This window comes from Pinus tabuliformis, chromosome 6, assembly GCF_031772625.1.
Source record: "Pinus tabuliformis cultivar Carrire ecotype Pingquan chromosome 6, CPIR1, whole genome shotgun sequence".
Taxonomy (NCBI): domain Eukaryota; kingdom Viridiplantae; phylum Streptophyta; class Pinopsida; order Pinales; family Pinaceae; genus Pinus; species Pinus tabuliformis.
The window spans coordinates 1,258,533,260-1,258,551,487 of record NC_142292.1 but is presented as its reverse complement, the minus strand read 5'-3'; the positions used below and the strand labels follow the sequence as shown (position 1 = coordinate 1,258,551,487).

The window sequence follows — 18,228 nt, the reverse complement described above, 5'->3', positions numbered from 1 at the left end:
CAACATTAATGATTTCTTCTTCAAAACCCTGTTTTGAAGAAGAATCAATCTCTGATATAAGACAGAGTCTAACATCGGCTCCATTTGGGATGGCAGCTGCAGCTTCCTGGAGGTGCCAAGAACCGCAGAACTTTGGGAGAGCAGACCGTGCCTCCACCATTGGGCAATGGAGTCATCATCAACAAATCAACACTTGACTTATTTTCAAACTGAAACTGAACTCAAACAAACTAAAAGCCAACTGAAACAAGATGCTGCCCTTATGGCTGCTTATTTATTTACATAATCTATTCTAATCTGCTGTACAAAGAATAGATCAAGTAATGCTAAAATGCCAAATTAACCATTCGAGTAAACCTGGAAATGAAGCCGCTTGAGAATGCTGCCACGAAGTCACAGATGCAATTGCTGGCAGCCCTTCATGCACGTACTGAGCCCAGTCACGGAAAAGACAGCTTGATCTGTCCATCAGAGTGAAAAATATGTCCATATATGCCGCAATAGGATCACGGAAGCCGGACTTTGTTGGCTGCCCCAACTCTGCAATACATACTTCCAGCTGCACATTGTCAATGTATACCTCTATAGGCAAATCTGTTATTGCTTGTTTCGATGGAGGAAGGATTTCCAAAAACTTTTTAGGGTCTTGGAAATCATAAGAGTGGATCTGCTCATCTAACCATTGAATCTCATCTTCAATTCTTTCCACAAGTAACTCACAGACGCTAGGATGATAATTCGGAGATTTCAAACATTGAAGGAAAAAACTTAAAACTTCTTCATTAATTTCAATATCCACTAAGCTTTCTCTAAATTCGTTTAGAGCTTCACACAGTGCAGGGTTTGCCACATACCCTACCATTGCATGAACATATCAACAGGCACTGGAATGTCTGGATCGAGTTTGGAGTCGCCAGGTGAATGATTCAGCCTGCATAAGTGTCTGACTGCTGTCCACCATCAGCATCAGATCTGAATTTGATACATGTACTGGGGTAAAATACAATCGAAGTGCTATGTTCACAAATCCCACGGAGATAGACTGAAGCAGCGTTTATCTACTTGCGCTGATGTAAAACAAGAGCGTTTTCGAAGGCTTCTGGCGTAACTTCAGGCTCCGTCTAAGACTTATGAAACAAACACATCAACCCACAAACAAGTTTGTTCTTCCCCAGTATGGTCGCCAATATGTTAGCGCTTGAGATTTCACCCTAGGCTGAGGAAGGTAAACCTTCAAGGCTACATCAAACCATTTCACCTCGTAGCTAGCCCTACGGGGTATGAGAAGGCTCTCTCGGGTCAGATTTGATAGATCTTTCAATATGATTAGGCTGACCAATTAAGAATAAGGATTTTAGGCTAGTAAATTGATAGGGGGTTTGGATTTAATGATTTTTGGGGTTTTTTAATGGAATGACGGGGCTTTTCTGGGCTACATGGGCAAAATCACAGTTTCAAACAGAAAAATATAATGACTACACAGGTTATCAACTGAGGCAAGGTAGGCATGCAATTTAACACCAAATCTGGTTTCAAATGGGGGATGGCAAGACTGGTGAGGAGCTAAGGAGGGTAGACAATAACTCTGAATCCTCCTTAAACAGTAGAAAACATCGAAAGCGAACAAACTTATAGGAGGAGCATATAATACTATGAATTCCTACCTAATCACTTCATTTGTTCAGCTTGAAAGGGTCATGAAATGAAATGGAATATAACTGATTACATATGAGACAAAGAGAAAAACTTATGCTAAATCAACATACCACATGAATCTCAGCAAACAGAGCTGTGAAATTCCATTAAATTCTCTGCAGAAAACTGTACAATACAAAGCTCTCTGCTTCTCCAGCAGCTCCCAGCGCTCAGAAAAAACTCTCCCCTCTCTCACTCTCTCTCTCTCTACTTACAAATGAATTTTTTAATACAATAAGTCAAACTACTGCCCAAAAAAAGGGCGCTGTTTTAACGAACCTCACAAAAATATCAAACAAACTATAGCTGGGGAAAAACAAGTCGACCCCAAGATGAGGGATTTGTTTTATTATCCTTATTAACAAAATAAACTAAAAATAATCAGCGCTTTCCTGAAGGGAGAATGGCGCTCTTTCCACTGAATTCTGTTGATGGTTTGGCTAAGTTTGAGGCAAATCTGGTGAATAGGTGGCATTACAGGTGTCCTTCCCTTTGCTAAAAATAACATAGGCAATCGAAATCTTATTCTCTGCTGCTAGGTGTTCAATCGTCCTTTTTTAAGTTTCATTCACATCTGGAAAGTATATCTTCAAACTTATTTCATGCCTATTTCTGCGCTTTGACGTAATGGCTGCTTACTTTTTCCTCCTGTCATGTGTGACTCAAATCTGAGATCAATAATTTCAATGGCGCCATCACCTCTTGCTGCATATTAGAATCACCATCCTCAGTCCCATACTGGTTGAATGATGAATGCTTATAACTTAGTGCTTTTCTCAAGTGATTATCCCAAATGATTGTTATAATGCATTTTTATCCCAATTATTTCTTTCACATTCTCCATTTGACAGATTGCACTTGTGCAGGTATACTGTGGGAAGAATAACACCAGAGCCAACACGTGATATTTGCGCTGCTGATTTTGGTCCAAAAGCTCGGATATGGATGCGGTTCCCTTCAATGACATCGATGAGATCATCAACAGTGGCATCTTCCCTGAACAATACCTCAGCATTTGATAACAGAGTTTTTCGTTAACATGTGTTAATGCCATTGTGCTGTTGAAGGAAATGTCACCAGTCTTTTTCCTCTTGAAATGCATGCGATTGCATGTTGGGTAATGCTTTGCCTTTTTCAAGTAGCTCTGAGACAGCATTCTGTCCATAACAAACTGCAACGGAAGCTACTTCTAAACTGGTGGATTGAGCCTGCGCTTTTTGCTTTGATTTCCGTATCTTTTTCATCTCCTTTGCTTTAGCTTTCGTTTGGCATCTTTCTCCGCCTTTTTAAGAGCCATTTCATTGTAACGCCGCAGAGAAGCCCCGCCAGACTTTGGAGCTCTCCTAGTTGAATCTTTGCTTGATTGCCTGCCACCTGCGTTTGCCCTTACTACATACCTGTGGTAAGTTTTGTGAGATAAAATATTATTTCCATCAAAAACACAACCAGCGAAATGTCCTCCACTTGCAAGCAACACAACCCTCAAGTTTTTCTGATCTCGAGATTCTTTAACCAAGGATTGCAACCTCGCAATCACCTCCTTGTCAGCCAAAGCTAAACCCTTAGCATCATTCTCTTTGACCATAGAGTTGTTATGTTCAGGAAGTAGATCCTCTCTGTCACCCAAAAACAAACTTTTCCAAATTGAGACAATTTCTCCAGACTGTAGGGATATTAAAATCTGGTTTTTCATATTCATGGATCTATTCACAGACTCGGTTTGAGTTTGCCAGCCACAAGTGATAGGATCATCCGACTCTTCATCTGATCCAGAAATACTAGAAATGTCATCATCTTTCAAAAATGTTCCCTGTGCTACTTCCTCAAATTCATCTTCATTGAGAGGACCTCTTCCAATAATTCTCCGTGAATTGACTGATGCAATAGCTTCTGACACCTGAGCTCTTAGATTTTCTTCCAAATTAGGAATATATTCTGCCATGCACATGCCATCAACCCAAACTGGAAGTGTGACATCTTCAATGTCAAATAACTCCTTCAATGTTTTTGACGCAACTAACTTTAGCTGTGGAGAAGATGGCATTTCAGATTGTCTTTTCCTTACAGGAAATATGACCTGTAAGAATATCTGCAGGCAGTGTTTCAATGGATACCCAACCAGAATATTGCTTAAATCAAGGTCCAAAAGGGGAACAGCAAACTTCACCGCATCTGGCCTCTCAATTCCAGATAATAAACAAATCTCCAGTCCCTCCCTAGGAATAATGGTGCTGATTTCAAATTTCAATCTGGGATCATCTAGTTCCTCAACACGCTTCCTTTGATAACCCATGTACAAATTCCTTAATTCAAGAATGAGTCGCAAAAGCCCTGATGGGTCTTTAATTTTCTAGTCACAAAAAATGTCCCAAATTGACTGAGATGTTTCTTGACCTTCACCTGTAAAGGAAAGGGGCTGAAAGCTATCATCATCCAGTCCAAAGATGATATCCGGTGCAGCCCAAGGGTATTGAGAATTATATATTACATCCCATTTAATGTAATCAAGACAACATGGTAAAAGTAAGGTGAAGCGATCTGCATAGCGTGCATTTCTTGAACCATAGGAAACTTGCTCAACCTCAATAAAATAATCTTTTGGTGTATGAAACCAGGTTGTAAGGCGTGCAGAGCGCTGCTTGTCCTCCCCAATCCCGGGCAAATAGTCACGTAAGCATTCTTCACCCTTATGTGAAGCACAGAGAGCTAAAAGAGATCCATACATGACTGAATCAAATTTCAAAACCATCCCTTTGAAATCCTCTAACAACTTGCAAGCTTTGGAATACCCATGTCGAGCTTTAACACAGCCTTTCCATGTTGCTTCATCCAATCAAAGAGCACATGAATCTCTTCACTGTCATCCAACTGCAATGGAGCTGTAACACCATAAAGACAACCAAAATATATACCTGCATTTTGCAATACCTGCTCTCCACAAAATATATATAAATGATGCTTTGAAATTGTGTTTGTGCAGGTAGAAGTTTTTGAAGTTTGCTGCTGTCTTAAGAAGAGCTGAAGATAAATTACATAATTTGAAAAGCAACATTAATGATTTCTTCTTCAAAACCCTGTTTTGAAGAAGAATCAATCTCTGATATAAGACAGAGTCTAACACCCATCACTGGTGATGGTCTTGGGAAGACCATGTAACATGAAGATCTCTCTGAAGAACAGCTCGGCCACCTGTGCTGTTGTGTAGTGTGCGGATATGGCGAAAAAGTGTGAGTACTTCGTCAGTGGATCAACGACGACAAAGATGCAATCCTTGCCCTGTACCATGGGCAACCTTGTGATGAAGTCCATCGAAATACGCTCCCATTTCCCCTCCGAAATGGGAAGAGGCTGCAATAATCCTGCGGGATGGTTCATCTCCCCCTTGTTCCTCTGGCAAACTTCGCACTCCCGGATATGCTGGAGTATGTCCTCCTTGAGGCCCTTCCATGAGAACCTCTCTCTAATGGCCCTGTAGGTTTTGGTAAACCCCTGATGGCCAGCCAAAGGTGAATCATGTGATGCCTGGAGTATCTTCTTCTTGAGCTGAGATCCCTCAGTCAAGAAGATCCGATCCCTATAGTAAATGATCTCATCGATCACCCTGTACCTGTCATCCGCCACCTACCCATCCAGAACCTCACATGCAAATCTGTCCTAGGAGTACTCTACTAAGAGTCGAGCCCTCCAGTCTATGTCCAAGCTCATAAGAGACAATGTGGACGGTCTACATGAAAGGGCATCTGCTACCACGTTGTTCTTACCCTTGACATACTCAATGTCAAAGTCATATGCTTGGATCTTACTGATCCACTTCTGTTGCCTCTCCTGTAGCTGCTTCTGCTCCAAAAAGAACCTGAGGCCGTTGTGATCAGTCCTCACCCTGAACCTATTACTTGCTAAATACTGTCGGAACTTGGCCAATGCATGCATGATGGCCAGCATCTCCTTGTCGTATATAGAATACAACCTCTCGTGCGGAAGGAGCTTCCGACTCTCAAAGGCTATAGGGTGACCTCCCTACATCAACACTGTGTCGATCCCCTCTCCCGGGGCATCACACTTCAAAACAAATGGCTGCAAAAAATCTAGCAATACAAGCACTGGGCAGCTGCTCATCACCTCCTTGAGCCTGTCAAAGGCTCGTTGCGCTGTATCTAACCAACTGAATGCGCCCTTCCTCGTCAAATCTGTCAAGGGTGCAACAAGCTGTGAGAAACTCTTAACGAACTTCCATTAGTAAGTACAAATACCAATGAATCCCCGAAGTTCCGTCACGTTCCTCAGCTCCGGCCAATCTCTAATGGCCCTAATCTTCTCCTCGTGGACTCTCACTCCGTCCAACCCCATGATGTGTCCCAAGTACAACATCTCTGTCAATCCAAACTCACACTTGGAGAGCTTGGCATAGAACTGCTGCTCCTCAAAGATGCGCAACACTGTCTCAATGTGCTCGAGATGCTCCTCCCAAGTCCTGCTGTAAATGAGTATATCATCAAAGAATACCAACACAAACTTCCTCAAGTGACTGCAAAAGATGTGATTCATGCAAGACTGGAATGTAGCTGGGGCATTGGTTAGCCCAAAGAGCATCACCAAAAACTCAAAGTGCCCATAGCGACACCTGAAGGCATTCTTGGGAATGTCCTGTCCCTCACGCGAATCTGATGGTACCCAGATCTCAAATCAATATTTGAGAAGAACCGGGCTCCTCTCAACTCATCGATCCTGGGTATGGGGTACCTGTTCTTCAGGGTCTTCTTGTTCAGGGCCCTGTAGTCAATGCACATCCTCAATGTGTCGTCCTTCTTCTTCACCAACACCATGGAAGAAGCAAAAGGACTCGTGCTCGGCCGAACGTGCCAAAGAGCCAGCAACTCCTGAATGGCCCGCTCAATCTCATCCCGATAGGCCTTGGGATGCCTATAGGGGGTAGTAATCACTGCCTGTATGCCCTACTCAAGCTCAATTGTGTGCTCAAACCCCTGGTCCGGTGGCTATCCTAACGGAATCTCCCCAAATACTATGGCATACCGGTCAAGGATGGACTGTATCTCTAGGTGCACCGTCTGCCTTGTAGTCCCTACCTCTAATGCACGCAGCTCCACTGCCCACTCTACGTCTCCCTTCCGGAAGACTGCCTCCATCCGATGAGCCGAAACAGTTGGAGGCAGATATGTGCGCTGTCCCCGTATCTTCTCATGCTTCCTTGTCTTCTCATCATCCCACTCCATCTCTAGGGTCTTCCAATCTGTCGTGACCTCCCCTAGAGTGATAAGCCACTAAACACCCAATATCATGTTGGTGTCCGGAATATTGACCACGAAAATGTGGTCAGTCAGTGTGTAGGTGCCCATCGTCACTAACTCTGGAACATAACGAGCACACACCATGCTCTGATCTCCTAGGACCAAAACTGAAAAGCCATTGAAGCTCTCTGTCTGTATACCTCTCCGCTCAACCATCTATGCATCGATGAAGTTGTGGGTTGCCCCACTGTCAACCAAAACTGATACCCGCTGGCCACGTACTGTCCCCCGTACGCGCAGCGTCAAATACTTGGGGACTCCTCGCAATGCTGCAAAGGCCCCTCCGGTAGCTGCAAAAGATGCACCACCTGCTGCTGCTGGTGGAGGTGGTAAACGATCTTGCGCGGCATGACTACCTCCTGCCTCCACATCATCCTCCTCATCCTCTTCCTCGTTGCTATCGGAGAAGACCTCAATAAAATGTTCTTTGCCAACAGCACATCTATGTCCCGATGCCCACGGCTCCTGACAGGTAAAGCACAACCACTTCTTCTTCAACTCCCTCCTGGCATCATCATCAATCTGTGCTCGTCCTGGATCCCCCTTTGGAGCCGGAATCCTCACATCCTTCCCCTTAGGCTGGAAACCCTGTCTTTGGGGGTAAGGTGTCCGGGACCTGGGTAAGGCATCCTGTAAATCTCGGGTCCTGCTAATAGCATCCTGGAGTGTGGTTGGTCTAGTGGACCTGACTAGGCCTCAAAGTGGCTCTGCTAACCCCTCAACATACATGTAGATACTCCGTGTCGTAGATAGATCGAGCACCATCACTGAAACCCTCAAGAAGTCTGCAATGTAGACCTCTGGGTTTCCGATGTGTTTGAGCCTTGTCAGCGCAACAAAATGTTGTTCCGGATCCCTCCGGTCGAACCTCTCTATCAGTCTCCTGGTGAACTCGACATAGGTCATCATTGTGGAGTGTCCGAGTGTAACCAACCCAAGGAACCACCAGTCCTGGGCCTCACCATCCAAATGTAATGTCGCCACCTTGATGGCCTCCGTCTCCGACATCTGGTTAAGCTGGAAATAGATGTCTACCTTCTCCACCCAAGACTTTGCCGAACTGTTTGATGAGCCATCAAACGTAGGCAAGTGAAATCTACTAGCTGTGCGGTGGGTGTCTCCATCATGTTAATGCCGGTATCCTCTGTGATGGTCGCGGGGTCTACTATCCTGCTGGCGCTGAACAAAGTCTCTAAATGAGAGAGCATCTCTGAACTCCTGCCCATAGGCCTGGTACTCCGCAAAATAATCGCCCATATGACCGGGCTCTGCCTCATGCTATGCTCTGGCCCCCATATCTACTCCTAGGAAAGTGGGCATGGTAGAGCGTATAGGGGCATGTGAGGCCACCTGCTGAGTAGTATCATGCTGAGTGGCACCCTGCTCTAGCAAATGGTGAGATGCACCCGATCCCTCTCCAACCTGGAAAACTCGTGGGCTCTCACGTTGTCTAGCCTCCACTGTCGTGAATCTCTGCCGCATCACCTCGTTCTGCCTGAACAGATCCTGCACTGATTTGAGGAGTATGTCCGCAAATTTCTTCCCGTCATCATCTGCCATCGATTCCTCCTGCTCTGCGTCCACCACAGGCTCCCTATAATATCCCATTTCCGGGATATCCCTCAAACCCAAGCAAACTCCAACCAAACACATCCAAATGATATAGTGACCAGGAAACTCAGAGTGATAAAAATAACAGTGGTACAATATATAATAGTGTGAACATGAAATATAAGCAGATACTCAAGAAATGCAGAGAGAAATGCTAAGCCATTTTATTATACTGAGTAATGGAAAGAGTACAAGCGTTACTCAGACAGGTAGCACCTCAACTTGCACAAGGCAAGTGAAGAAATACACTCAGAATAGCAAAGGAATGGCCTCTCTCTGAACTACGTCCAAGCTGCTGGAGAACTGTCGTGCTGCGGCCACTACTGTAAATAAAATGAGGAATTGGGGCTATTCCCCTCCTCAGAAAATGCTGAAACTCTGGAGTCAGACTCTACTCAAGAAACCCAGAAAAACCCAGAAAGATTTTCTGAAATAGCCGACCCCCGAAAATCACCCCCTTAGGGATCTACGTTGTCCCTCAAGGCTTTGCGCTGCCACTGAATAGAATCCTCCAAAACTCCACCTGGAACTCTGCCAAAATCCTCCAATATGCAAGGGTTGATCCCCTACTCAATCTCCCATCTCAAATCCTCCGCAAAACCCTCAATCCGGAACTCCCACCAAAAGAACTGCGTCCCTCCCTAAAGACTGCGCAGTTATCCAAAATGCTCAATTCCTCCTCCCTCCAAAGATCAATCCTCCTGCAAAAGACTGCTGAAAACTACCTTGCCCGAGCAGGCACTCGAAGTCCCTCGGGGCTAAAGGTGAGATCTTTGAATGGAGACACTCGATGCACTAAACAGTGCTGCAGACCAGCTAAACAGCCAGCGTGCTCCATGTCGAAGTGACTAGCTCAAATGCACATAATCAAATGACAAAATGAGGAGGCTCCCCTCTCCTTTATAGCGTTGGCCTCTCTCAATCCTAAGGCCCACCTCCTCCAACGCAGTCCCTTTCTTGCCACGTGTTCCTTTCCATCTGCGCAGTCCCTCCAAGTGTCTGCGTGGGCCCCGTCTCTGCGTGGTCCTTTGGCTCCCCTTTAAGTCACAACGTTGTGCTACTAGGAAGTGACTTTATTCTAAAGGTGAGTTATGTCCCCCTTTTTCTCACCTTTTTATTTATAAATAACTATAAAAGGCAAAATTGAGCAAAATATATTCCAATTAGCCATGACTAATTAGGAATATTACATAGTAGCCGGGGAGAGTGACGCAGTAGCAGCCAGAGCTGACGTAGAGGCAGCCGGGATTTGCGCAGAGCTTCAAAGAGCCAACGTTGCTGACACAGAGGGCTAGAACTCTGACACAGGGCCTCCTAATGCTGACACAGGACCCATTCAGGGTGACGCAGGGCCAGCGCTGGGCAGAGAGGGCTGACACAGTCCAAAAAGGCAGACGCTGGGGTTTTTGGGGCAGATTGGAGCTGAGGAGCCGCCAGAAGGATTATCCGGGGTTTCAAGCGGGAAATTTGTCTCGAACTGAGAAGTATTACTGCTAAGGAAATTCTTTTTTGGGTAGGCCGGTTTTGGCACCCATATTGTACTCTAATATTGCTTAATAAGAAAACCCTTAGATAGTTGCACTGGTTTTCCCACATTGGGTTTTTCCGGGGACATTGGTCCAAAAATAACAGTGTCATTTGGTGTGATTGTTTCTGTTTCCTTCAATTGATGATCTGTAATATGTTGAGCATGCACTAGTGTTTATTTTTAGTATTTACATTGTAAATAACTTGTTAAGTAACGGAACAAGTAGGTAGGAATAAATCAGATAAAGTGCATGAAGGGTTTCTAACTGGTAGACTTAGAAACTTCAACATGGTATCGAAGCGTGATTGCAGATCACAGGAGGACTAAGGACATCAGCCGAGCAGAGCAATAGCAGTAGAAAACAGTGGTCCTGAGGTGACAGAAGTTGTTTCTAGCAGAGCAGCGACAAGGGAAGGGTGACGCAGTGCCTGTGTCATCATGGGTGAGCCAGGAAGAGGCAGCGCAGAGGCTAAGGAAGGCAAAGGAGCCTCATGCAGAGCCACGCAGAAACTAGGAGGGTTGGCGCAGTTGGCTGAGGAGGCCAGGTTGCTGGTGTCGGGATTGCACAGAGCCTAAGAGCTCTCACCTTCAGGTTTCTGGGGTTTAGAAGGCTGTGGGAACATTGCAGAGTGGAGTTGGTGAGGCACTGTAGTCAAAACAGTACCTGACCAGGCAAGGCCAAGAGGAGGGAGTTGCTACTGAGGGTTTCTAGCCGAGAAACCCAGATCAGTGGTGCGGTTGCACAAACGATCAGAGTAGGGGGCATCTCAACATCGGCAAAAGGATTTCCAGGAGGGAAATCGAGACTCAGAGGGAGTCACATCAAGAACTTCCAGGAGGGAAGTAGAAGAGCATCATGGCACTACACGGAGTAAGAGACCAGGACAGGCTGGACGGAGCGTCAAACTTCGCAGTCTGGAAGGCCAGAATCTTATCTGTACTTGACAAAAATCGTGTCAAGCACTTCGCCTTGAAGACGATAGCTATCCCAGTCGACCCAACTAAGAACGACAAGTACGAGGAGGCAATGGCGAGGGCCAAGAGCATCATCCTTGACAGGGTCAAGGACCATGTAGTACCACACATTGCCGAGAAGGAAACGGCAAATGAGATGTGGGAGGCCCTAAAGAAATTGTACCAGCATACTTTTGTGCAAAGAAGAATGTTACTAGAAAATCAGTTGAGGTCATATCAGATGAAGAAGGGAGAACCGATTGACACCTTCCTCGGAGGACTGAATGAGATCCGAGATCAGTTGACTGCCATAGAAGCCACGCCAGATCAGGAATTGATGGTGAGGACAACCTTGAATGCAGTCTCAGAAGACTGGGAGGTATTTGTCCAGAGTATACTGGGCAAAGGGACACTTCCACCTTGGGATGAGATGTGGGCGGCTCTTCGCCAAGAAGAGATCAGACGACAGTCAAAGGCGGGACGCAGTAGTAAGGGGATCAAAGTCAAAAAGGAAGAGGAGGAAGATGTTGCCCTAGAATCTGAGGGAAAGCAAGAAAAGCGGAAGAAGATTTTGTTTCTATTGGCTTGGAATCATGGTTTTAAATCTTAAAAATAGTTTTTTTCATTAAAAACTAATTATTTGATGTATTTTTTAAAAACCGGTTCGTTTAGACCTAACCAATCCCAGTTCAAAACCCGGTTCATTAGGTGGACCAATCCGGTCACCGGTTCCGGTTTTTAAAACATTGCTTGGTTTTTAAAACAAAATATGCAAGGTTTGCTCATCTATATACCATGTAAAGGTGAATATATCAAAATGGCACTGAATGCAATACATATCTGCAGCAAAATACATACTCAATGAGGCTCTAAATGGCCCCTAGAGTCTGAAAACAATGCTCTAAGCTATGGGATCACTAACCTACTACAAGTCTACATATCAATGATCAACGACATGATCAAACTCATCACCACTACTAGACAAAAGGTCATCAACATGAGCTACATAAATAATATGGCTCAGAGTTTGACGACTCCTAAAACTCCTCTACAACTTTAGTAGTAGTAGCAAAAATAAACATCAAAACTACAAATCACTGATCAACATGGTCACTCATGAAACTCATCATTGATTCAACGCTACTTGAAATACATAAACATCATCAACAAGATGTTGAAGTTTCTAAGTCTACCAGTTAGAAACCCTCCATGCACTTTATCTGATTTATTCCTACCTACTTGTTCTGTTACTTAACAAGTTATTTACAATGTAAATACTGAAAATAAACACTAATGCATGCTCAACATATTACAAATAAACAACTAAAGGAAACAAAAACAATCACACCAAATGACACCGTTATTTTTGGACTAATGTCCCCGGAAAAATCCAATGTGGGAAAACTGGTGCAGCTACCTGAGGGATTTCTTATTAAGCAATATCATAGTACAATCTGGGTGCCAAAACCGGCCTACCCAACAGAGAATTTCCTTGGCAGTAATACCTCTCAGTTTGACACAAATTTCCTAGATGAAACCCCGGATAATCCTTTCGGCAGCTCCTCAACTCCAATCTGCCGCAGAAACCCCAGCATTTGCCTTTCTAGACTGCGTCAGCCCCTCTCTACCCAGCGCTGGCCCTACGTCACCCTGAATAGGTCTGCATCAACCTTAGGAGGCCCAGAGAGTCAGCTTTTTGGCCCTTTGCGTCAGCAACGCTGGCCTCTCTGAATCAGGGTAAATGCATTACCATGATGGGTAAATTACCATGTTGGATAATCCATAGAGATGGCAATTAAAACAAGTTTCCTCTTAATGACATTAACTTGTGATATTTTCATTATTAGTATTTGATTTCTTAATTACCTCTTCATATCATCAAGATTAATGCTAAGCAACAAAAAGGGAGAACACAAGATATAGGCATGCTGCCAGGGCAAAGCCCCCCTCGAGGGGAAAACCCAGTCACAAATTCTTCCTTCAGTAGATTCAAGATGAGGCGACCAAGACCATTAGATCTTAGACACGAGACTACCTCCATCCATCAAGTCAACCTCACTTCCATGCTTGAACCGAATCCTTATCACTATGTTTGCATCAAGACTTCACCATTGAACTTCTTTCTTACACAAGCATCTAACTTCCTTGAATTTCTTTGAGATGACATCATCGAGTTTTCTTCACTGTGACAGTATCGAATCTCCTCATTGTGATCTGCATACCAGCACTACCTTCTTACTGCAATAGCCTCGAACCTCATTACTGTGATCACCGAAAAATTCCTTTATGCAATGGCAGCAAAATATATTTACTATGATAATACCAAAACTGTGATAGCACCAGAGTTCCTTTCATTGTAATAACCTTGAAATAATTCGATCTCTATAGTAGTACCGAAACATATCTTCTGTGATTATATGCGATATTTCCACCTATGAAGTTTGAACAACGAACTTCTCTTCAGAAAATGCGAGCTTCTTGTCCCTCTGAAATGCGAGCTTCTAGGCTTGTAATTATAGCGGTATGACCATACTAAATGAGCCGACATGAACAATGAAGATATGCGTCTTAGTTGTAGGCCGACATGAATCATTTTATGAATGTTCCTTTGAGGCTGACTTGAAGGAGTCGTTGAGGAGGCTGACTGATGATGGAGGAGTCTTTTAACCAATAAACAAATTGACTTTGACAACACCCTAAAACCTACAATGGAGGCTTGACCTAATACAAATGACCCAAGCATGAAACCCATGCTTTAATAAGTCAATAATAAAATCCTTTTTGCTTTTCTTTTGACAAATATATATTACAAGATGACTCAAATAAATTAAATGAAGACCAAACCTAGTTACATTTTCCAACACTCCCTCTTAACTAGGGAGGCATTCATATTTACATATAACCAAAGAGGTACATGGAGGATATCAAACCATATCATCTATGAGTAAGTTTGGGCACCGCAATGCCACGGACTAGATTCCTGACCAGGGCAATCTATCTATTGGTCTCTCAACAATTTAGGTACCACAATGCCACGAACTAGATTCTTGACTAGGCCAATCTATCCATTGGTCTCTCAACAATTTAAGCACCACAATGCCACGGACTAGATTCCTAACTAGGGCAATCTATCCATTGGTCTCTCAACAATTTAGGCACCGCAATCCCACAAACTAGATTCCTAAATAGGGCAATCTATCCATTGGTCTCTCAACAATTTAGGCACCGCAATGCCATGAACTAGATTCCTAACCAGGGCAATCTATACGGGTGGGACTAAGATAGGCTTAACCTTTCAACCTCTCTACGTACCATCAGGCTTACTTGCTAATCATCAACCCAAAAATCCAGGTGTGTGTCAGAGCTCAATGACCAACACCACCTTTTCAACTTCGAGACCTAGACATCAACACAAAGTGTCGGCCAGATGTCCTCCCATGCAATGTTTCACTCACAAAGCCTCTCCTTGATCCAACAGATCAAGGAGAACAAATCTCTCTCAATCAAACTAATCAATAACCAGCATGCTATCAAAACCTTCGAGAGATTTACCTATACAAACACAACCCCAATCAATAATATACTTTTCACATGTACATAATCAAATACAAACCTTCGGGGTCTTCCAAACAACTTGATATTGCTTCTCAACTTTCCATAGTAGAACTATCAACCGAATATTTGACAGAAGATTCCTCAATCATACACTTTTCTTTCGTACTTCATATGCAATAACATATTCTTCAATCAAAACCTGCTTTCCTTCTTTCAGCAGCACCTCAAAATGCATTCTCCAATTTCCTTCTCCTACTCATGGCCTTCACTAAAACTTACGGCTACCAATCCTGTCTAGTGCGTGACACATGAAGTAGAGAACCATATCTGTCACTCCCTCTTAATCAGAGAGGATATAATCATTCCTATACAAAGGATATTTTCAACCATCCTCTTATCCTAGGGAGATTTCATCCAGGCTCCCTCTTAACTTAGGGAGTTCTACTACTTCTTTACAACATCGCAGAATCTTTCATGGCTTCCATCCTTCTTATCAAAGTCATTCATATATCATACTTACAACATCATCTTTACTTACGATCATCTTCACCAACTTGAAGATGATGTACCTGCACAACTCAGATAGCAAGTACAACCAAAATTACAAAAGCATGAGGTTAGCCATATCAAAAATTTTATTACAACAAAAGCATTTAGACATAATCAGCAAGAGACTATACTTCAATACTTCAACTCCTTGCCCAGGTTTAGTTACAAACCTTACATCACTTTCATAGCTCATCAAGATATCAAACCCATTATATCTAGGGTTTTAATACAAGTTCCTTCATGTAGCAAACCCTAGAAACAATTTAAACATGTGTCTAACAAACATCAAAATTCATATGTTAGACTCCTCACTAGCATTTCATACATATCCTAGATTTCATGCAATAGACTCAATAATAAAAAACGATCATAGCTCAATTAACATCATGACTAGCATCTACTAGGGTTTGATGTAAACCCTAGATTTCCATCTACAAATTCTCAGCGGTCACTATATAGATTCATAGATTCCAGGTTGTCATATCACACATACTTAGAGAATTTAACTACTACTAGGGTTTCGCTGCAAGACCCTAGATTTTCCATACATCATCCTAGACCACTAGGGCTTGTTTCCAAACCCTAGGACTCATGACTTACGCCAACATATATATCTAGAGACTCATCAGCATATCATAAGCACATCATATGTAAGGTAATAATAATATGTTAAACATATACTGACCTAGAACAGGCTAGGGTTTCAACCAAATGAACACATACCTAGGGTGTCATTCCTAGGATTCTAAATACATAACAAGGGTTTTGCTCATAGACCCAACCAAACCCTAAAGATCTAGGGTTTCATACCAAAGTAAACCCTACTATTCCAAAATTTCAAAGGTTTGGGATCTCAAACAAACATCATTTAACCCTAACAAGTTAAGATTTTATGATCACACTGAAATCCCAAACATGACATCATCAACAAAACTTCAAATAGCATTTCACAATAACCCTAAGCAGGCTAGGGTTTCACACATTATCAATATACCCTTAGGTTAGGGTTTTCCAGAGAACCTCTCTAGGGTTCCATAAAATCAATTTAAGAATATGACGGGTAGATTTATCAAGTGATGAATCTCATAGAACAAGAATCATTGTGATTCAAGGCTAGACATAACAATGTTAGTCGTGAAATGTAAAATTTCAAAATAAGATAAAGAGAATTTTATAGTCTAAGACATACCTGGAGATGTTTCTTGACAAACCTTGTAGGAAGTGTAAGCCATGACCTTGCGTTTTACGAACCTTTGATTATGTTAGACTTGTTGTAGCAACAATACTTACTTGGTTCCTTGTTTTCTTCAAGCTGGTTCCTTTATCAATTTCATTTTCCTTAGGACATACTTCGGATTCTTCATGTAATGACAACAAAAGAAAGTGGTGTTGTGGAAGGCTTCATCTCTGCATTTTACACCGAAATATCATAGCACTGAGATGGTCATGAGATTGTAGATACACCGAAAAACTTCACTGTGATGAGAGCACCGAGTTAAGGTCATTGTGTCAACACCGAATCCTGTAGTCATTGCAATGCAAATTCGTTTCTGTGATAGCAACGAACTTTTCTTTCTGAAAGAACAACGAGCTAAAGTAGCATCAAGCATTCTGTGACATCTGAACTTTTTATTGTAGAGACCCAAAATATATATCTCTGAAAATATATCTGAACTTCTCTATGAACACCGAATTGAAGTAGTACCGAACTAAGGGAGCATAATATCGAATGTGGAAGCATAATAGAAAATTCTGAGAGCATGGGAGCATAACATCAAACTGTGGGAGTGTCGAACTGTGGAGGCATAGGGAACATCTTTATACCTTATCTGAGCTCCTTGAAATGACAACGAAACATTTATTTTATTCAAACTTGTTATCTCTGAGATCATATCACTTCAACGACACCAAGTCTGAGATCTTTGTCATTGTGGAGGCATCGAAACCATCTTTGTCTTATTGTAGGAGTATCGAAACTTCCTCTCTGTGGTAGTACTGAAATAGCACTGTGTTGTTATTTTGTAATATCACCGAAACTCTGGAATCCCTTGTTCGAACTTTTGTGTAGGTGATGCAAAGTCCTCACTCTTGTAATAGCATTAAGTCACTATAATAGCATCATTGTTATGCATTAAGATCTTCTCATTGTGTTGACAGCGAAACCAATTCACTGTAGTCCACAATAATCTCACCAAGATCCTCCGAGCTCCTGTAATGAGTTTCATTAGTTTTATTAGCCCAGAACTGCCTTTGATCATGACCATAGCTATGATAACATGTTGGATAATCCATAGAGATGGTAGTTAAAACGATTTTCCTCTTAATGACATTAATTTGTGATATTTTCATTATTAGTATTCAATTTCTTAATTATCTTTTCTTATCATCAAGATTAATGCCACGTGACAAAAAGAGAGAACACAAAATATAGGCACGCTGCTAGGGCAAAACCCCCCTCGAGAGGAAAACCCAGTCACAAATTCTTCCTTTAGTAGATTCAAGAGGAGACGACTAAGACCATTACATCTTAGACACAAGACTACCTCCATCCATCAAGTCAACCTCATTTCTTTGCTTGCACTGAATCCTTATCATTGTGTTTGCATCAAGACTTCACCATTGAACTTCTTTCTTACACAAGCATCAAAATTCCTGAACTTATTTGAGATGACATCATCAAGTTTTCTTCACTGTGATAGTATCGAATCTCCTCACTGTGATCCACATAACTGCACTAACTTGTTACCGCAATAGCCCTAAACCTCCTTACTGTGATCACCGAAAAATTCCTTTATGAGATGGCACCGAAATATATTTACTATGATAAATCCCAAAACTGTGATAGCACAGGAGTTCCTTTCACTATAATAACCCTAAAATAATTTGAGCTCTATAGTAGTACCAAAACATATCTTTTGTGATTATATGTGAGATTTCCACCTGTGCTCACCGAACTTTTCTTCAGAAAAAATGCAAGCTTCTTGTCCCTCCAAAATGCGAGCTTCTAGGCTTGTATTTATAGTGGTATGA

At 42.6% G+C, this 18,228-nt stretch overlaps 1 protein-coding gene and 1 pseudogene across 2 annotated transcripts in view; both read right to left on the bottom strand.

The window, feature by feature from the left end:
• LOC149263233 (protein KINASE OF THE OUTER CHLOROPLAST MEMBRANE 1-like) overlaps positions 1–18,228 on the bottom strand; it is a 110,555-nt pseudogene that overhangs the window by 60,544 nt on the left and 31,783 nt on the right. The gene's annotated exons all lie outside the window — the stretch shown is intronic.
• Positions 2,820–4,274, bottom strand: LOC149263234 (tRNA endonuclease vms1-like). Its single transcript, XM_089387413.1, has one exon. It carries the CDS (start codon positions 3,986–3,988, stop codon positions 2,936–2,938), a length of 1,053 nt encoding a protein of 350 aa, XP_089243539.1. The 5' UTR covers positions 3,989–4,274; the 3' UTR covers positions 2,820–2,935.